This window comes from Canis lupus, chromosome 17 (genome assembly GCF_048164855.1).
Source record: "Canis lupus baileyi chromosome 17, mCanLup2.hap1, whole genome shotgun sequence".
Lineage (NCBI taxonomy): Eukaryota > Metazoa > Chordata > Mammalia > Carnivora > Canidae > Canis > Canis lupus.
Window position 1 is genome coordinate 3,892,916 of NC_132854.1, and position 25,940 is coordinate 3,918,855.

At 41.5% G+C, this 25,940-nt stretch overlaps 1 protein-coding gene across 1 annotated transcript in view; it reads right to left on the reverse strand.

Annotated features, from left to right (window-relative positions):
* Positions 1–25,940, reverse strand: part of MYO16 (myosin XVI) — a 480,319-nt gene that overhangs the window by 238,173 nt on the left and 216,206 nt on the right. The window contains exon 16 of the mRNA XM_072782401.1: positions 22,507–22,654. Within this exon, the coding sequence (XP_072638502.1) occupies positions 22,507–22,654 (148 nt within the window). The remainder of the gene's footprint in view (positions 1–22,506; positions 22,655–25,940) is intronic.

Genomic DNA, 25,940 nt, shown 5'->3' on the forward strand with positions numbered 1-25,940 from the left:
ATCCTAGGATACTGGCTTTCTGAATGAAGACAGCAATGCATAGAAACACCACATATAGACCATGGTGGGTTCCACATTAGAGCTGTGCCCAGAGCACGCTGGACACAGGAAGATGGACAGGCCACCTGTGACTACAAAGGACAGAGGAGGGAGTCAGGTAAAGCTTTAAAGGACAGAGGTACTCCAAGATGAACCTCTAGAATGAAAATGTTTTCTAGGTGGAGAGGAATCCACGCAAAAGGAAGGGTGTGGAGAGGTATTAATTCATTCTACTTATTTAACGTGTCAGACCAGATTCATGATGCGTGATCTCCCTGGAGGATAGTGGACTAGGTGGGAACCAGTAGGAGGTTAGTGTGGACAGGAGAAGCCAGACATATGGATAAATAATTTTTTAGGCAGGCTGGAATGCCTGAGAGCAATGGTTTTAAAATTGCTTCCACCATGAAAACTTCGAATCTTCAGTAATTTTAGTACATAAAACAGCTAAAACAGAGATGCTCAGATGAAAGAGGAGATGTGTATGTGTGTGTCAGTGTGAGTCGGCTATGGCTGGAGCCCTGGGAGTCAGAAATCCCCGCTCTCATGACTGCTTTCTGTTTGTGAATATCTTCGTTAGGTCCATCGCATGCACAGGTATTTCATACCTCAGCAGCACTGTTCAAAGACCTGCAGTGTCTCCGCTTGTCTAGGCTCAGTGGTGATGGCTCGTATACATGCCATCTTTCTACTGTCACATAATTTGTTTTGTAATTCAAAACTTTACTGAAATATACCATTATAAAAAAATGCTTTGCCATTGATTTACTGGATTTTCTAGGTGGACAATCATCTGCTTTATAAATAATGGTGATTTTGTCTAATCCTTCTTGATAACGTTTATTCCTTTCTATTTTCTTCCTATATCACAATGATTCCAACTTTAGGATCAATGCTAAAAAATGTCTGAATTTATCTCACAACTAAACATGATGTTCACTTAAGACTTAAGATAAGTTTGTATTCATGTTCATGTGGAAGACTCCTTTCATCCTACTTGAAAAAAAATAGATTTGGGGGATGCCTGGGTGGCTCAGTCAGTTAAGCACCTGGCTCTTAGTTTTGGCTCAGGCCATGATCTTGGGGTTGTGAGATGGAGCCCTGAGTTGGGCCTTGCGCTCAGCTTGGAGTCTGTTTGTCCCTCTCCCTCTACTCCAACTCCCACTTTTTCTCCCTCTTTCTGGAATAAACAAGTAAAATCTTAAAACAAAAACAAAAGCCTCATATTGCACAAGTTAATACCAACAAGGTGTTTATCCCAGTAATTCCTTTAAAAGCAAACAAGGGGTGCCTGGTGGCTCATTCGGTTAAGTGTCTTCCATGCTCAGATCACGATCTTGGGGTCCTAGGATTGAGCCCCACATCGGGCTCCATGCTCAGTGGGGACCCTGCTTATCCGTCTCCCTCTGCCCCTCCTTCCCGCTCATGCACTCGCTCTCTCAAATACATAAATGAAATCTTTAATAAAAACAAAAACAAACAAAAAACAGATTTAGGAGTTAATTATTCTTGTATTTTGGTACTTTCTAAAATGGCCAATTGATTTTTTGCTTTTTTCTTATTGATGTGATGTATACTAATAATTAAAGTTCCTAATATTGATCAGTGAGTATCTTTTAATGGACTGCTAGATTCTATTTGCTACTGTTTTATTTATGCCTCTATATTGACAAATCAGGTAACTGTCTACACTTTTCTTGTGTTGGCATATCTTTTGATGTGTTACTAATTTTTCTATAAATTTTTGACAATGAGAAAAGTTTTATAGAAGAACATAAAGACAGCCAATGCATCATTCTCCAACAATGTGAAAAAGCAACATATTTACTTCTGATCACTGTTTTTAACAAATTTCAAAGATAAAGTAAAAATCCCACATCTATACATTATTTTACTTCCTTATTAGATGAAATAAAGCACAATCATTTTGTATCTATCTTTTCAGTCTATTTTAATTTTAAAAAATTATAAATGTATACATCTATAAAATAGGTAATGCTAGTATTTAAAATTATATAAATATTACTTACATTGTATCATTTACCAAATTGTTCTGTTCCCTCAAGTGTAGATTTATAAGATCTATTCTTACATGTAGTTTAGGTTCACTTTTCTAAATTGTCTTAAAATACTCCACCATGACCATACCTGACTTATTAATTCATTTCCTTAAATGCAGTAATTAATTTTTTTAATCACTTGACAGTTTTGAAAATGTGTCAGTGAAGACCACGCACATGTTTTTTGTTTGTTTGTTTGTTTTTAATGCACATATATGTAGGTTTCCCTATGCCACAGTTTCTTGACCTTGGGACTGCTGACATTTTGGGTCAGGTCTGATAATTCTTTGTTTGAGATCATCCTGTGGAACACAGGGTGTTTTGTTGAACCCTGTGACACTGCTCAGGAGATGCTTGTATAGCTCCCCAAGATGTGAAAACCAGAAGTGTGTCCAGATATTGCCAAAATCTTCTGTAGAGTTGCATCAACCTGTGACGATATGTTATATACATGTCAAACTTTACCATCTATTACCAAATTGTTCATTAAATTGGTTTTTACAAGTTTAAACATTCATTGGGGGTTGCCTGGGTGGCTCAGCGGTTGAGCATCTGCCTTTGGCTCAGGGCGTGATCTCGGGTCCAGAGTTCGAGTCCCACATCAGGCTCCCTGTGAGGAGCCTGCTTCTCCTTCTGCCTATGCCTCTCTCTGTGTGTCTTTCATGAATAAATAAATAAATAAATAAATAAATAAATAAATAAATAATTTTTTTAAAACCCCTCTCATCAGGAGTGTGTGAATGGCTAGCTAGCTCTTTGCATTATCTGATTTTTCTTATTGTTGCAAATGTTTTAATTTTGAAATGGTATCTATTCATTTCCATTTCTTTAATTACTTGTGAGGCTATGTATCTTTTCATATGTTTCCTGGAAATCTGGAGTTTCTTTTCTGTATTTGCTGCCTTCTGTAAAAGGAACAGAGGGTTTTCTTCATTCTTTAATTTTTGCAATGATTTAAACAATTTTCTGTTCTTTGAGGCTTGAAAGTACATGCTTAGGAATTTCCTGGGTGTGGTCCCTTTCATGTTTAGAAACTGCCTTGGTTCTTCTATGGTTACTCATCTCATTTGATTTTTCATTTCTTCTACAGTCAATTTCATATTTGTACGATGGATTCTTATTCATTTGGTGTTACTACCTTTCTGGTTATATATACCTCTGGGTTTCTATCATCAAGGATCAATACATAGTTTTTTAGTGATGTTTCTGTTTGCCTTCACTTCTGGATTTAGTTTCTAATTTTATTACATTGTGTTAAAGGATATACCCTGTACATTTTCTTAATTTTGAAACTTATTCAACCTTATGGCCTAAGATATGATCAAATTTTTTATCATGTTATTTATTTATTTCATCATGATAAGTGCACTCCTTAATCCCCATCCCCTATTTCACCCCCCCACACACACGAACCACCCACCTCCCTTCTGATGACCATCAGTGTGTTCTCTATAGTTAAGAGTCTATTTCTTGATTTGTCTCTCTTTTTTTCCCCTCGCTCATTTGTTATATTTCTTAAATTCCACATCTGAATAAAGTTATACAGTATTTGACTGATTTATTTCACTTAGCATTACATTCTCTAGCTCTATCCATGTTGTTGCAAATGGCAAGATTTAGTTCTTTTTTTTTTATGGCTGGGTAATTATCTATCTATCTATCTATCTATCTATCATCTATTTACCTACCACTTCTTCACTTCTTTTTTTTTTATTTTTTATTTTTTTCACTTCTTCACTTCTTTATCCATTCATTTATCGATGAACAGCAGGGCTGCTTCCATAGTTTAGCAATCGTAAATAATGCTGCAATAAAAAGAGGTACATGCATTCCTTTGAATTAGTGTTTTGTATTTGTAGGGTAAATACCCAGTAGTGCATTTCTTGGGTTATAGGGTAATTCTATTTTTAACTTTTTAAGCAACTTCCATACTATCTTTCACAGTGGCTGCACAAATTTGCATACCTCCCAACAATGCAAGAGGGTTCCTTTTTCTCCACATCCTCGCCAACACTTGTTGTTTCTTGTGTTTTTTTTATTTTAGCCATTCTGACAGGTCTGAGGTGATACCTCATGTACTTTTCATGTTCATTTCCCCAATCATGAGTGATGGTGAGCATCTTTTCATGCATCTGTTGGCCATCTGGATGTCTTCTTTGATAAATAATGGTGTAAGTTCATGTCTTCTGCCCATTTTTAAACGGGCTATCTGGTTTTTGGTGTTGAGTTGTATCAGTTCTTCATGTATTTGGGATACAGGCCTTTACTGGATATATCATTTGCAAATATCTTCTCCCATTCACTAGATAGCCTTTTTAGTGTTGTTGATTGTTTCCTTAGCTGTGCAGAAACTTTTTATTTTGATGAAGTACCGATCGTTTATTTTTGCTTTTATCTCCCTTGCCTCAAGAGACATGTCTAGAAAAATGTTACTATAGTGGATGTCAGAGAAGATACTGGCTGTGCTCTCCTCTAGGATTTTTATGGTTTCAGGTCTCACATTTAGGTCTTTTAATCCATTTTGAGTATATTTTTAGATATGATCAATTTTTTACTAAGTGTCTCAAATACAGTGTTGATATGAAAAGCTATCATTTGCTTGCCTGATATATCTTTGCTCTGTATTTTACTTTTTGGCAATTTAAGCTCAAAAGCAAATACAGCTTTAGGGCCATTCACTTTCTATGAATTTTATTTTATGGCATGTGGTTCTTCACATTAACTTAAATCTACGCATCTGCCCACATATACTCCTTTTACCTGACAAACTACTTCATTTTCTTTCAATTATTCATATGTTCAGGTCTTTATATGGAAAACTTGTAAGTTTTTTATAATAAAAACTTTTCTTTTATACGAAAAACTTAAATGTTAATATACACTCAAGGTGACCTATCTAAACATAAGACTTACCCTGTTTCTAGATGAGTGCCAACATGGCCACTCAGATATAAAAGATGTAGGATTAGGTAATTTAATTATATAGCATATGAAATAATATATAGCACTTTACATAACATTTATATAGAAAATCACATATAATATAGTATATGATATAGTCATATAATGATCTAGGTTGCTATTAATAACTACACTTATTTTTAAATATATTTTTTAAAGATTTTATTTATTTATTCATGAGAGACACAGAGAGAGAGGCAGAGACATAGGCAAAGGGTGAAGCAGACTCCTCACAGGGAGCCCAATGTGGGACTCAATCCCCAGACCCCGGGATCACGCCCTGAGCCAAAGGCAGATGCTCAACCCCTGAGCCACCCAGGCGTCCCAACATCACTACACTTATTGATGTGACATATGAGAAAGTATCTGGCACTTGCATGGGCCCTTCGGTCCTTTGCCCTCAAGAGTCTTTCATCCCCTCCAAGTTGGTCCCATGGTGTCCTCACTTCTTTTCCCAAAAGCCTCAGGAATATGTCTTCATTTCCTCTTTCACCAGCTTCTCTGTCCCCTTCTCTTTGGAATTCCTTTCCTCCAAGACTACGGAGAGGAGAAAGCCTGGAAGGCAAGCTCAAGATGCCTCTCTGGAAGAGCTTCTGGACACTACAGTGGGATTTGTAAAACGACAGATGTGGGAGGATTGAAAGTTCTAGAAATCTCACAGAGATGTTTCAGACAGAGCCCCTCCTGAGCAAATCCTGGCCACTGCACTGAAAATGTGCCCAGTGGAAAGCAACTTGATGGAGAAAGATGGTATAGCATTGAGAGCTCGCTGGGTCTGAGCCTCCCTGATGTCTCGTGTTAGGACATTCCAGAATTTAGCAGTCTCTGCATTCTGTTCATTTCCTTCTTGATAGAAATGACAGGAAAGGCAACCTTGTGTGGTAGCTCTGAGGACTCAGGTTGGTTTGAATTTCTGTGATGTGCCAAACACTTTTGACCATGGCCCTAGAGAAATGTTACATCCATCCTCTAGGGTTGTTTCCACACAGCAAAATATGTGCCCTGCCTGACTTTACCTTGTTCTGGAGGAAAATTTGCAAACTCCCAAAAATCTTGTAAAATGTAAATACATTTTCAAGTCAGAAGGTCTTATCTGAGAATCAATTCAACAAGCTGGAGTTTTCTTTAGGATTCTCAGGGAACTTCTGAAGGTTGGCGCAGCAGCTGATCTGCTGGAGACAGTGGTTCTCATTAGAGCATGTCAGAATCCCACGGCACTGAGTCCCAGTGCCCAGGTTGTGCCCTGGTCCCATTATCCCAGAACATTTGGGAAGTGGGAGGCACCTATGGGCTTAGCAGTCCCCAAGAGATGTGAGAAATCACTCAAAGAGAGTTCTCTTGCTCCTCTCTGGAGGGAGGCACAAGAGGGAAAAGACCCTAAAATGCAAATATAACTCATGACAGCTCCATCCTCCCCTAAGAACACCACTGGTATTTGGACACGGCACTCATTTTCACCAAGTGTTCGGCTGCTGTGTTTACTCTCCATCAGGGACATTCTCTATCCTTGGTGAATACCTTCTCCTGCAGTTTTGGGGGTCCATCTCATCTGCCTTACCACCCTCTCAGTTCTCACCTATTGGGGATATTTCTCACACCAGGCCTCTGGAAACTCAAATAACCCCTGGGTTGTTTTACATGTTCATATTCCTTGTTCCCAACACAGAGTCTCTCATCTGAACAGCACGACAGTGTGAAGGAGTGATTTCTGTAGTATGCTATGTGCAGATCTTGCTTAGCACAAGCAGCGCAGAAGGTGTACTGAGTACGAGTCCGACACAGCCCGTTAGCGCTGGTCCCTGTACAGCATGCAATGTTCAGGGAAGGAAGGAGTCTGACTGAATGAGCCTGCCGTCAGCATTCATATGGAATTGCTCCTATTTGTCTATCTGTCTCCAGGAAGTACATTAGCGAATACAACTCCTATTTCTCTTCTACATGGTCTGGGTCTCCAGAGACTTGTGCCACATGTACCTGCATGTCCCCACGGGCCTTTACACTCAGCCAGTATTCTGCTTCTCTGCTCCCGATGCCTTTCCTTCACGGGTTCATCGCCTTCACCTGTGGGCTCCCCGCCTCTCTTGCCCCTCTTTCCCCTCCCCGGCAGCCAGCCCAAAGCCTCCTCCTCACTTGCCTCTGGAGCCCTCTGTCAGATGTTCGGGATACTTCTCACCTATAACTGAGAAGGCTACCTGCTGATCGTGCAGGTTTTAGCACTGTGAGCAGCTTCTGAATAGTGACCATGCCCTTTCTGCATCCTCACAAAGAGCACTGTGCCTGGGGCCCAGAAGGTAATGTTTCCTTTTGGATGAGGGAGAGAAAGACAAAGGGAGACTGGAGTCTCCTGGGACCAGCTGCCCATCGTCTTTGTGTGATGGTTCTTCTGGGCTCCCCCTCCTCTGTGCAGAATGCCCTTGGGACCCTTCAGTGCATTTCGGTGTGCAAGAGCTAGTCCGTGCATGGCCAGGGTGGAGGCCTAGGTGACAAGGAGCACCTGGGGATGAACCCTCTGAGCGGGCGGCTGCGTGGGGGCTTTCGAGCCAAGGCAGCAGAGACTGGACCAGAGGCCCCATGGGCAAAGCCAAGAGAAGGATGTCTGATCTGTTTGTTGGGGGCGGGGTAGTGGTGGTTAAGGAGGATGGCCAGTGAGGGTCTGACTGCTACTTTAGAAAGAGCACCTGACTACAGAGCAGAGTGCGGCTGGTCATGGGGCCAATCAGTGTTAGGAAGCTCAAAAGGAAGGTTCGGGGAAGTCAGGTAGGCGAGGATGGGCTCCCAGCCCAGGACTGTGGTAGGAAGATGCTGTGTAGGTAGGAGGCACAGCCAGGACTTGCCCACAGACGGGTGTGGGAGGGAGGAGAGTTAAGGACAACATCTCAGGTTGTGGTACGAGTGGGAAGCCGCTTACAGACTCAGGGGAGGCTTGAAGGGGAGCTAGATGTGTCAGGGAGGGGAGCAAAATGATCACCCCAAAGCTATTAGAAACTCACAATTACGATTATACTACTATTTTTATTTTTCCGGTTTGTAAGTCACCTTATATACACCCAATGCCTGTTCCCACCAGCCACCACTGAAGAAGATTAACACCACCTCTGCAAGTGAGCAAAAAGCAGGCTTGGGAGAAAGGCCCTACCACCTGTGGAGTGCCTATCCCCCTTGGCTGGTGAATGGCTTACCCCTCCCACCCTCCACCCCCTCCCCGTGATCTCTCCACCCTCTCTTCCTTTGCTGCATTGTTATTCCTGAAAATAGATGCCCATAAGAACTTCATTGTTTGTTTGTTTGTTTGCTTAAGGTTTTATTTATTTATTTGAAAGAGCATGAGTGAGGGGAGGAGAGGGAGAAACAGGCTCCTCACTGAGCAGGGATCCCAACACCGTGATCCATCCCAGGACCCTGGGATCATGACCTGAGCTGAAGGCAGACGCGTGACCGAATAAGCCACCCAGGCACCCAGAACTTCATTGTTCCAAAGATGAGTCAAACCCCTTAGAAGGTAACACAGAAAAGCTGAGACTAGTGGGAGCACTGCCGTTCCAGAATGAAGCCCTGCACCCCATGTGTCACACGTTAAACTCCCTTGCACATGGGGGAACCTCTTGCTGAGGCTCAGCTAACCCTTCCAAAGGACACTGTGCACTTAATTCTGTACAATGTGATGTCTGGAGATCCCAGGGCCCCAAACCCCCCTTGCTGGAAACACACGCTTTCTCCGACGCCAAGAGTCAGGAAAAAGGGATGTCACATTTAGAGCAACAGAATCCAGAAATCATTTATTTGCTAATAGGAGGGAACAGGAAAAAGTTCAGCCCAACACGTCAGGGTGTGACAAATGGATTAAAATAGACTGGAGGAGCTGAACAAAGCCCATCAACCTGCAGGCTCGGCAGAAGGTGTGAAATCAGAGGTGCGCCCGCACACCCAGCCGCGTTGCTGAAGACAGCCTCCTGACACACACTGAGGCAGCGCCCACTGGCTTCTTTTGTGTGACAAACCCCCCTAGTTCTGCAAGGCAGAGCTCTACATGGGAGAGATGCAGCAGTTACAAGCCAGTAAGTGCAGATAGTTTGGAACATCACTCCCCAAAATGGGATTCTAAGAGATTCTGATAAGACACAGCCGACTTGAACAATGAGAATTTCCTCCTCTGAGGCTCAGCACCAGCAGCCCTCAGACAAGAGGATGAACAAGTCTGTGAAGGAGGTCGTGGTAAGCTTCACTCAGTGGTTTGAATTTGCAAAGAAGACATCTGTGGGGTGGGGGTGAGAGCCCGATGAACCACCTTCCCCAGGACTCAGGAATGCACAGGAGGGGTCTGCTGTGCTTCTGGAGCTCTGTTCAGACCCGTGTTGCTGGAAAGAGCCTCATGACAAGGGAGACAATTCCAGGAGTTCACAATGTCTCAAGTCCGATGCACCTGACCATAAATTCCCATGACACTTCACAGTCTGATCTGTGGTATCCAGCTGGGGAGATGGATACAGCCAACATCCCAGCCAGACCAAGTTTTAAAGTATATAAACACAGAGGTCACAGGATGTATTCTAACATATGTTTTGACTCGATGGCAACAGTGGCAGGCAGCAGAAACCTGGCTTCCTCCAGGATTCTGTAAGAAGTTTCTAGCTGAGTTCAGTAACAAAGAGACCTCAGTGTCAGAACAGAGAAATCCAGCCAAGTCTGAAAATAAACACCCCAAGACCAGTGCTGGAAAGCCCCAGGTTGTGGTAAATAACCCAAACAAGGAAAGTCATGACGTCATTCTGAAAATCTTTTTTATGTTAAGCACAAGCAATGTTTTTGGGGATAAGAACACATATAGGCCATAGTGCACATGTATTTCCTCAGAACTTATTCTGGGTCAAGAGCTATTCCAGTCATTTTCAATTTACCAGTGATTCAGAAGAGCATCTGCACCCTCATGGAGCTTACATCCCACAGCAGCGACACACAAGGCAGCGGTGCACGATCGAGCAAATTCTAGAGCACGCCAAAGTGCTAAGTGCTGTGGAAAGCAGCAAGCAGAGTGTGCAAAGGGGGACTGGGAACGTAGGGTTTGGGATCAAGTGGAAGTTCTAGTGGGAGCCCACTAGAAGGGCAGATGTGAGCCAACTCATGACAAGGTAAGGAAGTTAGCCAAGGAATCAGAGGAAGAATGTTCTGGCAAGAGGGAACAGCTAGAGCAGAGAGAGGATGGGAGTCTGCTGAAGGCTCAAGGAGCGGCTTGGAGCCTAGCTGGGAGCCACAGAGGGTGCCGGGGGAGGTCAGCACCCCCAGGGACCAGACCATACAGAGCCATGGCACCTGTCAGGGGGTTGCTACCCTTAGAGAAGTGAGGAAAATCTTTAGGGTCGGCAGAAGAGAGCCTCAAAGGATCGCTCTGACGATTGCACTGAGGATTGGTCACTTATGTGGACAGAGGGAGGTCTGGGAGGATGTGTGTGTCCTCGCCTCAGCAGGACGCGTGGGTGATGGCCTGGGGTGGCAGCAGGGCAGAGCAAGAGGAGCAGAGCCAGCCCGATGGTTCACCCGAGGGTGGGGAACTAAGGCATCCAGGAGGCTCCGGGAGCTTTGGTCAGGGCGAGCGGGAGGCTGGGGTTGCCGGGCGCGAGACCGCAGGTTTGGGTGGGGTGGGCTTCCCAGGAGTTAGAGGTGTCTGGTAGGTATCGGGGTGCTTAGGGCGCCACTCGGCTGTACCTTCTTATAAGCATGTGCTCCGAGTGCCAGCACGCGCGTGTCCCCGCAGCCTGATTCCGCGTAAGGAACCGAGGCCTGCGCTGCTGGCAGGACCAGGGGGAGCCACGGCGCCTTCCTGGAGGTCTGCGGGGAAGCCTCTGGGGGCCGAGAGCTCACTCAGAAAGCACAGCCCCGTTCCCCCGTCGGAACACAGCTGACAAAACGCCACGTAGCACCTCGCCCATCGATGCCCACACCGAGGGTCCAAAATCAGGGTACGAATGCGGGCTGGGCAAGGTCTGGCTCGGGGGCCACCCTGTCAAATATCAGGCCTCTGCACGTCCTTTCCTGATAAGGTGGCAAAATCCCAAACCAGCAAAACAGCACGAAGCCCGAGGTGCTTGGCCTGAATTCCGAAAGCTCTGACTCTGCAAGAAAGCAGGGATGAAGAGGGCAGCGGGTGAAGGAAAGTGTGTGAGCAAGGAAAGTGTGGGAGCACAGGGCTCCGGGCAAGAAGGGGAAGTGAAAGTGAGGGGGCTTGGGGTCACGTGGGGGAGCTACAGAGGGGGTGGAGGCAATGAGTGGAGGGGGACGAGTGGGAAGGAGAGGGGCCTTTGCCCTCCGAGGAGGCCAGAGGTGAGGCTCCTGTCTCCTGTCCATCCTCCCCGACCCTCCCTTGGCCCAGGACTTGAGGTGAGCAGCTATAATCCGTGCCGCTGGGGGCTCCGGCCTCTCCTTATGAGTCAGGGGACATTCTTCTGGGGCTGCCATCATTCTGGGGCTCTTTTTCAAACACTTGCCAGAAATCTTTCACCTGTTACTTGGAGATCAGGGTTTGAAAGGCAGAAATGTGATATATTTAAGAGAGGCCCGGACAAAGCCATGGCTCCCCAGGTTCCAGCACAGCCCGGGACATTGGGTGATTCCGTTCACCCAGCCTTGGGTCAGACCAAGCCGTGGGATGCGTGAGATGAAATCTGTTGTGTACTTCGCACACCCAAACGTTGGTCAGTACGGCTTTAACTATGCTGCCCATGTGCCTCCTGATTGGGCTGTGGATTTGCAGGAACAAACAGCAATAGCTGTCACTGCATGGATTGTAATTTTAGGTCTGTGTGCACACACCTAAACACAAGCTCTATCCTAGGGGTGCACATAAATACCTACATCATGCTATGAGTTCCAAACCTACCCCATAACAGACAAGGTGCATGTCTGCTCTGACCCTCATGCAAACTGCCCCAGGAGTTCGGTAACAAAGCGTCCCAAAATCTTACCGAGGTCACCATCTCTGGTGATTAAATAAAGGCAGGTTTTTAGATTTAAAGAAAATCTTTTTTTCTACTCTAGCTGATGCAGAATGACAAAGCATTTGAAGCACTCAAATGGATTTTTTGCCCCAGGGAAAATGTGAAACAGGAAGTTTTCCAGAAGTGTTCAGGTTCTGCCTTAGGTTGTAACATGACACACTGTTCCCCTGCTCTAAGGGGGGGAGGACAGCGGAGCCGCCAGCCACTGCAGCCAACCCCCACTCCACACCGCTTGTCGCTGGCTGGAACACCAGCCCCCCTCCTCTCCACACCTGCTCTCTGTCACCTTCGCTTCTTCAAAAGACTGTGCTGATTGTCATCAAAAGATCCCACTAAATTTCCCCAAATGAACTCTTAGCTATATGACAATCAAAGTCCAGACTTGTCACATGACAGAAATTCAGGAACATCCTTGGGTGAAGCTGCATCGGGTAACACACACACACACACACACACACACACACACACGGGGAGAAGACTCCCCAAGAGTCCGGTTCTTCCACGTGAGCTAAAGCTCTAAGGCAAACTCATAATCTCTTGCATCACAATGATCACAGCAGTTATTCATACCCGGCTTCAGTGGAAAAGAACCTTCAATCATAACAGTAACAATGCAGCTGATCCTTGCACCCCATTTGGGAGGGCTGGCCCTTCTCTATGGGTCCAGTGGCCGCCTCTATGGACCACACGCATGACAGCTGGATGCTGGCCTTGCTGCACAGAAGAGCGAGGGGAAGCACGGGCAGGTTGTACGATTTTCCCAAAGCACCTAAGCAGGGAGAAGTGGGTCCGATAGAAACTGGGTGCTTGGGATCCCTGGGTGGCGCAGCGGTTTGGCGCCTGCCTTTGGCCCAGGGCGCGATCCTGGAGACCCAGGATCGAATCCCATGTCAGGCTCCGGGTGCATGGAGCCTGCTTCTCCCTCTGCCTGTGTCTCTGCCTCTCTCTCTCTGTGTGTGACTATCATAAATAAATAAAAATTAAAAAAAAAAAAAAAGAAACTGGGTGCTTTCAGCTGAGAAGTGTCCGGCTTTCAGCAGCTCACACGCCTTTACCACTGAATAATTACAAAGTACAAAACTCAGTCACCCCACTCCGAGGCCACAATCGCCCTAAATGTCAGCAAGAACAGGACTGGACCTCAGAGGCATGTGATTCTGCCAACAGCTGTTCGTGTGCACTGATTGCGGCAGCGTGGTTCTCCGCACCAGACGAGAAACAGCATCGCGTCTTCCACCGTGCTGTGACTGCCCAGTGCTTCCTGCAAACTACCAAAGGAAATTGGAAGCCCATGGGAGAGACAGCACATGGAAAGCATGGACAAGAGATATTTTCATGTAGTGTGGTCACTGACTCAGGAAGGGGATAAAGCCAGGCTGGAGCAAGCATGGGCTGGGATGGTAGGGATGGCTCACCTGTCACAGGAGATGGTCACTCCACCTCTCTCTGACCCAGAGGAAGGCCAATATGGCACTGCCAGGTGTCAACAGTGGATGAGACTGACAAGTAGGGCCGGGGGCAAAAGAAATGACCCCTATTACATTAGCCTGACATATAGGGTGGATGGGATTCAGGTCACACCTGAGCACGGGATGCTGTTTGCTACTGTCACATGAGTAGGTTTTGAAAAGAAGGAGATAAACTCTCCCTCACATGAAACTGTGAATGAGTCCCTCCAAAATAATGAGGAGTCACCAAGCCAACCCTTGAGCATGTCCTGTGGCTCTTTCTCCACAAGCTCCTTGAGTGTGCAGAGTCACACCTCCATTGACAGATGACATTGCCACCACTGGTGGAGGGATGGTCCTCTAAAGCCGTGCCCATCTACCATCTTGATAGAGTTCTTCATAACTTAGAATGCAACAAAATAATTTTTATGTATGAGGGGGAAATAATCGTAAATGGAGAGACAGAGATGAGAGAGATGGAGAAGGAAGGTGGCTCTTGAAAGTGGAAGGGACCCTGCTGTCAGACACAGAGACAGATGTGGATGTGATCTTCAGTGAGCTCTTGCCTTGCAGTCCTGAGGTAAGTTTGAGTCTTCACCTTGGTGAGAAACATAATTACCGCCATGGTTTCAAACCTACACAAACTCGATGGACACAAGCCCAAACACTATCCTGAACTTTTGGAGACAAACACGTTCTGTTATCCAGAATATTTGTTCTTTTGTAAGTCAATAGATTGTTTATATTCCCAGTGAGGTTGACAATATGTTTTCATCAACTATTTTAATTCTGGGAAAAACCATACGAACCTTCTCAATAAGTGAGAAATATATAAGGCTCATAAATACATTCCTATCAATTCACATTTAGATTTTGCTTCAGATGAGTTCAGGTCATGTTAGTCTCTTCATCAGCACATGAGTCATAAATAGATTTTTGGTTTTCAGAACAGTTTGTATTTGAGAACTGTGAAGAATCAATTGAAGGTCTATACTATAAATTTTTACATCTATTTTACTGACTAGGAAAGTAAGACTCAGAGCGTTTAACTCTCATAATACAAGAGTGGATTTCCTTTTTCATAACTGAAAGATAAACATGGTGACTAATCATCTAATGTCAACTGAGCTTATTTCTTCACTCAGCATAAAACTACATTTTCCCTTGACTGATACTCAACTCCACTCTGCGGCAGTCTGAGACAAGAATAGAGAGAATCTCAAAGAACATGTTAACAATGTTCTTCCTTCAAATTCCCTACGGCCTCACCAGCTCTGTTTCCTTGTATCATCAAAAAGACTTTATTTGATATGACAGAAAAGCAATATTTATGAAATATTTCTGAGCTAGGAGGTTTCATAGTTAAATTGGAATTTACCAAGTATTAATCTGACATGAATGTAAAGAGGGAGATTGAAGAGGCAGGCAAATAAGAATCTGTGCAGAAAGGATGGGAGTAGGCCAGACCTGGCCAGGGAAGAGAGAGAGAGAGAGAGAGAGAGAGGAGAGAGAGAGAGAGGATACCAAAATGGTCAGCACTGGGTGTTGCATTTAAAGAACAAGGATGTTGGGCGCCTGGGTGGCTCATTCAGTTAAGCCCCCAACTCTTGATTTCAGCTCAGGTCATGATCTCAAGGATCATGAGATTGAGTCCTGCATCAGGCTCTGCACTGGGCATAGTGCCTGCTTGAGATTCTCTCTCTCTGCCTTCTCCCCACTCCCAGGTGCTCCATCTATCTATCTATCTATCTATCTATCTATCTATCTATCTATCTCTATCTGTCTCAAAATTAAATAAATAAAATCAAATAAAGAACAAAACTGTGAGAATATCTGGGGATCAGGATATCTTCTTTTTGCATTGGCAACTGGGAAAGTGAACACAATCAAACTGGAATTTCAAGGAACAAAAATAAAACTCTGAAGAGTGTAAAATATTTTCATCTGTCTTCTTCAAATAGTGAGGGTACAGACAATGGTATTAATGTTATGTCTCAGAACAGCATGTCAGTTTCTAAGCTCTAAGGTTGGCTAAATCACTCTTCCCTAAAGGACAAAAATCAGTGGAAAGTGGCTGAGCACTTGGGTTCTGGAGACAGCCTGCCGGATTTGAAATCACTGTTCGTTTATTTCCTTCCTGCACAACCCTGGGAGGTTACATATCCTGTAGATCTCAGGTGCTCATCTATTAAACAGGAGCAATATTAGTATCTATACCACAGAATTGCTAAAAGAATTAAATAATAAAAGTAATTACTGAGCACAGTGCCTGGCACTCATTGTCAGTGGAACATTTAATATAGTCTTAAAGGTAGTTTCCTGTTGATCTTTATGTGCCTGTACATATATGTACGCATGTTTATTTGTATGTGTTAATGCACCCTCAAAATTTTGACAATGCTATTATTGTCAAAAAGTTGATAAAGGGATGCCTGGGTGGTTCAGCAGTTGAGCATCTACCTTTGGCTCAGAGAGTGATTCCCAGGTCCAGGGATTGAGTCCCACATCAGGCTGCCTGCAAGGGGCCTGCTTCCCCCTCTGTCTATGTCTCTCTGCCTGTCTTTCTCTGTCTCTCATGAATAAGTAAAATCTTTAAAAAAATTTTTGAAGAATTAAAAAGAATTACAAAGTTGAATTCAGCAAATGATTTTCTGAAGTAGTAGTTGAGGCACTAAAAGTTATCTGTGATGCAAACCGATTCACACTATGGAGTAATTTCAAAACTATTTATACGAGTAATTGAGAATTGAGATTAGAGTCCAAATATCACATCTACTCCATGCTGGTTAACCAAGTAACCACAACTCTCAGGTACCCTTTCTGCAACACGGAAAAATCAAAAACAACTTTCCATAATTATCACCATGAATAGACAAATAGGAAAATCCATGAAGAGTGTTCAATCATGATGGCTTTGGTTAGTTTTGGAAGTATCAAAAGACTACCACCAACAAAAACAATAGATGTCACCATATAACAAACATCAATGACTTAAAGTAGAAGTCTGAATTTTTGAGGTATATTCAGAGGTCAAAATTCTTACATACAAGCTAATAATATTGCAGATTGGATGGATCATACTGTATTTTTAAATATTTTAATTATTTATTTTATTTGAGAGAGTGTGTGTGCACGCATGAGAGAGGGGAGGGGCAGAGCGGGAGGGAGAGAGAGAATCTCAAGCAGACTTCACACTGAGCCCAGAGCCCAACATGAGGCTTGATCCCAAGACCCTGAGATCATGACCTGAGTGGAAACCAAGAGTAAGATGTTCAATCACCTGAGCCATCAAGGCGCCCATCATAGTGTTGTTTTAACCTTTAATCCCCAAAAATATTTTGGGGGTAAACATACATCAAACGGAAATTATCTGGAAAGCCCTTACAACTTTTATTTGCAGGCTTCCTGAGATATGTCTACATTATTAATGGTCCTGTAGATGGGTAGCTATTTGGCCCAGCCAGTTAGAAAGTCCACAGAGTAAGCTGCACCACAGTCACTCAGCAGGAGCAGAGCTGCACCTGCTGCCCAGGATTCCTGACAGCTGTGTCCTGACACGGGGGCTGACCCTCTTGTGGGTGGTGGGGGATCAGCCTGGCAGCCAGAGCGTGATGGAGTGGAAGGAACAGGCTCCATGTGGCTATGTGTTATTCATGCCCAACTCCCCTGTCTGCTTCTGTGGCTAAACATCTCCTATCCTCCACTCTTCCCCTGGACTCAGGGACCTGGGTCGGCCTGCCAAGGTGGCCTCTTGGAGAGAGGAAAGAGAACTTCTACTTCCACTCCAGGGCTCCTAAAATGTGGAAGATTAGGGCTGTGTGTGTCACATTCCTCAACATGTTCAAAAACATGTGAAGTTAGACAGATGAGAGAGAGAAAGAGAGAGAATGAGAGAGGCAGAGTGACAGAGGCAGATGTGAGCTCTAGGATCTAGTGATGCCTGTAGCCAGCACCACTTCTTTCTTTTCCAGTTAGTTATATGGTCCCCACAAACCTCTTTATTTTTCTTTTTTCTCTATTCTTACCTTTTTCTTTCTTTCTTTCTTTCTTTCTTTCTTTCTTTCTTTCTTTCTTTCTTTCTTTCTTTCTTCTTTCCTTCTTTCCTTCTTTCTTTTCTTTCTTAAATGTGTTAGTGTTAGGTATCTGACATTTGCAATCAAAGAGTTCTAATGAACAGAAAATTTGAGGCCACACATACTTGGGTTTGGAATTTGCTTTTTCATTTACTAGACTTACTCGCTAAATATCATTGATTAAGCTACATATCTGTGCTTCAGACTTATTATAAACACAATTTAGAATACTCTTAATTCTCCTACAGGGTTCTGCAGACTAACTAAAGTGCCTGGTGTCCAAGTGGGTTTTTTTCTCCCTCTCCCTCTTCTGGGGACACATCACTCAAGAGCAAAAAGAAGTAAGAAAGCCCTGATGTTGACTCCTTGCTGTTGGCTTCCACAAGTGAAACTTACCTGCCCATTTGCAGAAGTGACCCCACCCTTTCTATATTTTCAATATTATAACCTTCAGCTAGGATAATACAATCTCTTGTGGCTTAAAATTTTAATTATGCTACTTGATAAAGAAGTAACCCAGAATTGCTTTTTATGGCAGAGGTGACAACCTCCACAATATCCTAAGTTAGTTTTGCTTAACTAATTTCAAATTTTAAAAATGTACACAAACACTGTGCTTTCACTTTCATTTTCCTTAAAAATGTCCTTGACACAAAGTTGCGAAGGCAGTGGTTGCCAGTTTATAGGTAGCTTTGCTGAGGACACAGTACAGAATTAAGGCCAAGAGTGAGTAAGACTTGGGTTACTATCTGGCTCCTGGTCAACCTCTCTGTCTTCAGGCCCTGTTCCATTCAGCGTAGATGTGGTCATGTACCCTCTGCTCACTTATAGCTGAGGATTCAGAGACGGGGGATGACAGTAGGACAAGGTCTAGAATATGACGGGTGCTGCTCCTTACGGTGTACACATTTTATTGTGATGATTATTTAGATAACTAATAATAGATTCCAGTAGAAATCAATTTTGGTTCCTCTTATCTTGAAACTTTGTCTGGGAAGCACTTTCAAAATTTGCTTCCTAAACTATGTGGCCACATAAATCTTTTATTATATCACAAAACCAACAAGAGTCATCCTCAAATAATATTTACATTTACCCTCAGCTATTTTTTAATTATGAGAGACTTTCTCAAATGAAGGTAAATGTGCATAATAAATCCTTAGCAAAAAAAAAAAAAAAAAAATGGACTTGTACTGAGAGTTAATTGCCACAGCGTCTACTGTGACAGGTGTACTCCCAGGCAGCAATCACAAGTTCAAATACTTGATGAGTCAGAGTTTCCTTCCACTAACACACAAGGTTAGAAGCAGGTCACGCGCTCTGAGAAAACGATTGCTTGCTTTCAGCTTATAATTCAAAATCTGACCTTTTCTGAAAATGTTACTATGCAGCATCACAATCATTTCCCTGGCTCATCAGTAGGGAGGAAGATTAGGAATAACTTCTTTGCATTTCAGAGCCCATCTGTTTTGGGATTAAACCCATAAAAAGGGGTTGAAGATCAGCAATTAATGACTATTTCTAACTTTCATTAAAGCTCAATTCTCACGAACACAGACCTATATTTATTCCGTACAAAGGAATCTGAAATAGAACTTGAAAAACAAACAGCCAGGAAAAAGAAGAAATAAATCATGGGAAGAACCATAAATAAAAAAGAAACCTTGAGGTGTTTTTGTCCTGACTCTGTGGAGAGTTCGCCATCTAGTGGGAATTCTTGATAAATGCAATCTCTATTTCCATTGCTTAAAATATTAGACTTTTCCTTGTCATCATAGTTGTTGTTTTAACAGTCTGTATAGAAAGACCCTTATGCAAAGTGTTACAAATATTGTTTCCATGCAGTTCAGCTATAGGAACTCACATCTGTACCATTTATATTCCATAGTTAAGCAAGAGTGCTATCTGCTTGTTCTAGGTATCCTTCCAATTTTGTAAGCAGGAAAGTATTTTTAGGTGCATTTAACACTGAAATAAACCTCCATAAATTTTTATGTGAGGCTTTGAAAACTTTGAGTTCCAAAAACAGAGTCAAAGTTTAAAAAAAAAAACCACTTTTGTAGCTTTAATTATAAAGTATCAGCTCCGACAATGTTTCCTTCTCTTTGGAGTTCAATTATATAAGAACAGATATTAAATCTGAATATGTCTCCAGCTCCCAGTTACTGTTACAGGCGTATTTCCTGTTTCATGCAGGTAATGAGTTGTTATTAATGAAGAGGAGACAAGGTGCACTTGGAGGAAGCAGACTTGCAATTCTTTATAGTATTTACCTTAAGATTCAACATACTTCATCAACATTTCAATAGGAGCTGCACTGTGGAATGAGCATTGACTGCAAAAGCAAAGGCATATTCAGATTGTCTATTTAATAGGTACTTTGACACCTTTTTAAAGAAGATCAGATGAGTAGATGTGAGGGTAGTAACAGTGCTCTTCACATGCTACAGTGACTTTTCCCATGTGAATCAAGTGCTGATTTTCAGGAGGAACTTTGGAAGGGACACGGAGTTGTGAAAGTCAGAAAGTTAGCAAGTTAAGATTTACACTGCCGACTGCAAACAAGCCAATTTCAAAAATTATGGTCGTTAAGACAAATAAAGATTACACCCTAACCCCAAATCATACATCAGACAAATATGAACTCCTCAAGTCCTGCCAGCGCTGCAAAAGTGAGAAGACCCACACAGAACAAACCACAAAAATAGTGTGATATATCATGCACTGTAACTTGCAAAACAGCTTATTTTATTATTAAAGAACATTATGTCTGCAGAATTCTCATTGTACAAATGTTCCAACTGATATTTTTATGAATCTGGGGTTGTGGTGTGTATTTTTATTGAGGAATGTTGTTTTGTTCCCATTAGATATTTATAATACATTTTAATAAAATAACCTCTTTGTTCAAGGGAATTGAATGATTCATGATTTTGCTGAGTTCTTTCCTGTTGGAGCTTCTCACAAAGCAACCCCTGACTGTGACTTTCTAAATAGCCTGAGTGATTCCAAACTCTCTTTAGCAAAGAGGGATGAATGCTGGAACTGGACCTCAATAAAGAAAAGCTTGTTTTCTGCTCCCACGCTCACACATTTGGAGAGACAGTCCAAACCTCAGACCCAGAAGTTAAATTGTTTCTTTGAACAGTAGATGAGATTATGGTCCTTTACTCATCAGTGGCTGTATGTCTGAAATGCCAAGTGCACGCATGCAAATATACACAGGCAACCCCCACCTCCCCGAACCAATTATCTGCTATAAATGTTGAGTTTTTATTTGTAAGCAAGATTCTAAACACAGAAGCCTGTTAAGACTTTCCTCTCTCGCACCTACTCCTGAACACCTGACCCCTGCTTTCCAATGTGATGCTTTTCTTCCCAGGGACAATGTCTCCCACTGGACATGTTCAACGTGGCAAAACAAAGGCTAAAACCTGGGAATGGGTTTTTGGCACTGCTGTTAAATGACTTCAGCCTCTTTATGGTTCTGGGTTTGAGTTCCTCCTTTATGAAACGAGGGAATTTGGTTTAAAAAACTTTTCTAGTGCCCTAGTTTTTTACCACTTTTACCTGAGCTCTCATGCTCCAGGACTAGTGTTTTCTTTCTTTTTGGAATCTCTGTTGTTTGGGAGCACAGTAAACCCCAAAGCCTTTCACTTCAAATAAAACACAATTTTGAGAAGGCCTTTCTTAACTGCTTGACTAGTTTCCTCCCACTCAATGAGACACATTGCCCCTGTACTTCCGGGTACCTTCAGATAAATTGAATGAGGGGTTAATAATGTCCAGGTAAATCAGGATTTGATCATTTCATTCTCTTCATCTGGCCCCATGTCCCACTGTCAGTAACACTTCTCAGCAATGGCCACCATGGAGGTTGTCCCAATGCCTTTTCAACCCATTTCAGGAGCTCTGCGTCCTTGAGACCCCATCGCCCCTCCCCCAAAACCTCTCATCTCTCACATTGGCATCTCAATGAAGAGAGATGCCCCATAGACTCCTCTACCCATAGACTTGCCTCAACCAGCAAGACTGGTCTTCAGGACGCACCCTTCCTCTCCAAGTGCTGTTTAACTCTTCTCACAAGATTTCTCAAAAATTATGAAAACACACACCTTTCTTCTTGGATCCAACAACAAACACCCAATAAACTACAAATCAGGTGTTAACAGGTATCTGAAATAAATCCGCGTCTTCCTGAGACCAGCGCCTCTGCCCTGCCAGGGATTTACTAGTGAGCTTGGCTCAGCATGCCCAGCAACCTCTAGCTCCCTCCTTTCATCTTCTTCTCTCCTGAATGGGGCTTCCTCTCCTCACTGTTTCCTTCTCACCCTGACCCAAATCTGGACCAGTCTTCATGGGGATGGGGAGACACATCAGATAGTTGTTGGAAATGCACACAACGTGAAGACATTCCTCAGCTTGTTGCCTTTATAACTCTCTCACCTCCATCCCATCCTATGACCAATGCACCTGCATTTTAACAGATGCTTTCTGGCCCCCGTGCAGAAAACCAGCTCTTTGGTTTATGTGTATTGTTTGTCTTCTTCAGCCATTATGCAATTTCATCTGTTACTAATGAATAATGATTGCCAAATAACATCTCCCATTATTTCAAAAGACTACCACAGATTAGGAATGCATAACTAATGTTATATCCAAAACACCCAAAGGAATATAAAAGTTTATATGCACACTAATTTTTAAAATCTGATCTGAAAAGTAGGAAAATAGAAACATGTTAATACAGACACACAGATCCATACACATTCAATAAACTGTTACAATCCTGTTACACAGAAGGCTGTAACCTAACAGCACCCAATTACTCTCCTTGACTTACCACTTCTCTGAAAAATAAGAAAATTTAAGACTGCTAAAATGCCGTCACAACTCGAAGACAGAATTACTATATAGAAAATATGCAGTCACTTACCGGTGGGCATATAAATTACTAAGGTGAAGTCCATATTTTTCTTCAGCAGATAACCCATCCATCAGCAAGTAGAAAATGAGAAAATTGCTCTGGCCAAGAGGTTGTGAAATAAGTCTGGATTTCTCGAGCATATATGTATAAATTCTGGCTGGTTAAGAAAAAAAAAGTGATCTTGTTAAATAGCATTACTAATTTTGTTCCCATAAATTTACACAAACTCATTAATTGCAAGAGATGATAATGAAGCTATTTTCAAATAAATACAGAGCTTTTGAAAAACATCCATAGATTTTTTTTTTTTTTTGAGAGCAGTTTTTAGCTTTCCAGAAAAACTAAGCAGAAAATCCTGAGAGTTTCACCATACCCTCCCTCCTCCCAACACATGGCTTCCCCTTCATTAACATCCTGCATTAGTGTCATAAATTTGCTAAAATTGATGAGCCAAGATAGATACTTCATTATTAACCAAAGTCTACAAATTTATGTTGGTATTTGCTCTTTGTGTTGTATACTTTTTGGATTTTAAGAAATTCATAATACCATGTATCTGCCAGTGTAGTGACATACAGAATTGTTTCACTGCCCTAAAAAACCCACACTCCATACCTTCCTCCTTCCCTAACCCCTGACACCTACTGTTCTTTTTACTGTCTCTATAGATTTACCTTTCCTAGATGTTGTATAGTTAGAATCATACAGCATTTAAACTGTTCAGATTGTAATATTTCAGTTTAATTCAAGAATACATATTTAAGGTACTTCTTTTTCTTTTCATGGCTTGATAGCTCATTTCCTATATGAGTGAATAATAATCCATCATATGAGTGGACTACAGCTTATTTACCCTTCACCTATTCAAGGACATTGTGGTTGCTTACAGTTTCTGCAATTATGAATAAAGCTGCTATAAACATTTGTATCCACATTATGTGTGGACATAAGTTTTCAACTCAGTTGGGTAAATACCACGGACTGTGATTCCTGGATCGTATGGTAAGACTATGTTTAGCTTTGTGAAATACCACCAAACTGTCTTCCGAAGTGGCTATACCATTTTGCATCCCCACAAAGCAATTAATCAGAGTTCCTGTTGGTCCACATCCTTGCCAGTAGTTAGTATTGTCAGTGTTTTGAATTTTAGATGTTCTAATAAGTTTGCAGGGGTATTTCATTTTTGTTTTAGTTCATGTATCCGAGATGACCTATAATGTAGAGCGTCTTTTCATATGCTTATTTTCCATTCATGTATCTTCCTTGGTGAGGTGTCTGGATATTTTGACCATTTTTAAAATTAGATTGTTTTCCTATTGCTGAGTACTAAGAGTTCGTTGCATCAGTCCTTTATTAGATGTGTTTTTAGCCAATATTTTTTGCTTATCTGTGGCTCATCATTTCATTCTCTCAACAGTGCCTTTCACAGAATGGTCATTTTTTAACTTTAATGAAGTTCAGCTTATCAATTATTTTTTTCATGAATTGTGTTTTTAGTGTTATATCAAGAAGTCATTGCCAAATACAAGGTCATGTAACAATTTATCTTATAGTATCTTTTAAAGAGTTTTATAGTTTTGTTTTTACATTTACAGTCCATTTTTAGTTTTTTTTTTTTTTTGTATGTGGATGCCCTGCTGTTTTAGCATAATTTGTTGAAATGACTATCAATTTCTCTACTAAATTGCCTTATTCCTTTGTTAAAGATCCCATTAAGTACATTTTTGTGGATCTATTTCTGGGCTCTCCATTCTGTTCCTTTGATCTATTTGTCTCTTCTTTCACCAATACCACACTGTCTTGATTACTGAAGCTTTAGAGTACTTCTTGAAGTTGGGTAGCACCAGTCTTCCAACTTTGTTTTTCATTTTAAATGTTGCATTGGCTATTCTGGATCTTTTTAAACTCTCTATATAAATTTTATGTCAATATGCAAAATAGCCTGCTGGGATTTCTATTACAATTGTGTTGAATTTATAGATCAAATTGGGAAAAACTGGTATCTTAATGATATTAAGCCTTCCTATCCATGAACATTGAATATCTCTCCATCTATTTATATCTTCTTTGATTTTTTAAAAGATTTGTTTATTTATTTATTCATGAGATACACAAAGAGAGGCAGAGACATAGACAGAGGAGGAAGAAGCAGGCTCCTCACAGGGAGCCTGATGTGGGACTCGATCCCTGGACCAGGATAATGCCCTGAACTGAAGGCAGAAGTTCAACTGCTGAGCTACCCAGGCGTCCCAGACCTTCTTTGATTTTTATCAAAAAAATCAATAAATAAAAAAATTTATTAAATTTTTTTATTAAATTTTAATTTAATTTAATTTTTAATCAATAAATAAAAAAATTTATTAAATTTTTTTTATTAAATTTTAATTTAATTTAATTTTTTTAATTTAAATTTTTTTATTAAATTTTATTAAATTTATTAAATTTTTTAAATTAAATTAAACTGATAAAAAAATTTTTTTTATCAGTTTATCAGGGTTTTGTAGTTTTCCTCATAAAGATACTGTAAATATTTTGTTAGATTTATACCTAAGTACTTAATTTTTTGGTGGTAGTAGAAATAATATTGTGTTTTTAATGTCAAATCCCAATAGTTCATTGTTGACATATAGGAAGGCAATTGACTTTTGTATATTAACCATATATCCTGCAACCTTGTTGGCTTACTAGTTCAGGAGATTTTTGTTCTTGATTCTTTCCAAATTTCTACAGAGATAATCATGTCATCTATGAACAAAGATAGTTTTATTTCTTTCATCTCAATCTGTATATATACATATATTTTTTTTCTTGCCTACTGCATTAGCTAGGACTTCCAGTACAATATTGAAAATAAGTGGTGAGAGGGGACATTCTTACCTTGTTCATGACCCAACATGGATCTTTTGTGCACAAATATAATCTGACACAAAACATGTCCTTGAGTTTATTCTTATCATTATGAATAGCCAGTCAACAATTAAGGAATTTAATTTCAAATGTAACTGTGAATTACTGTAGTTTCCCACTCTAAAGTAAGGATCTATGGTCAGTGATTTCTTTTTTAATTAAAAGGCAGCAGTTCTTAAGAAGTCAAATGGATGTAATTATATCCTATATCTGAACTAGGAACATCATCTTGTGTAATGAGTCTGCTGATAATTATTCTAGAGTCCTGCCTCCAAAAGCAAAAATGTGAGGTCCCCTAGTTTTGGTTTTATATAGCAAATCTACTTGAACAAATGGAACCACTAATACATGCTTTCCCTCTGGCAAAATTCATTAAGTGGTCAATTCAGCCTGTCATAATGATTATCAGTGAAAAACAAAAAACAAAAAAACCAAAACCCTCAAATTAATACTCCCTATTAAGGAAAGTTGTCTTATTAGAAACTTTTTAGAAAAGTTGTTCTAAGTGCATAAAGATAGGTTCTTTCAAAATATCC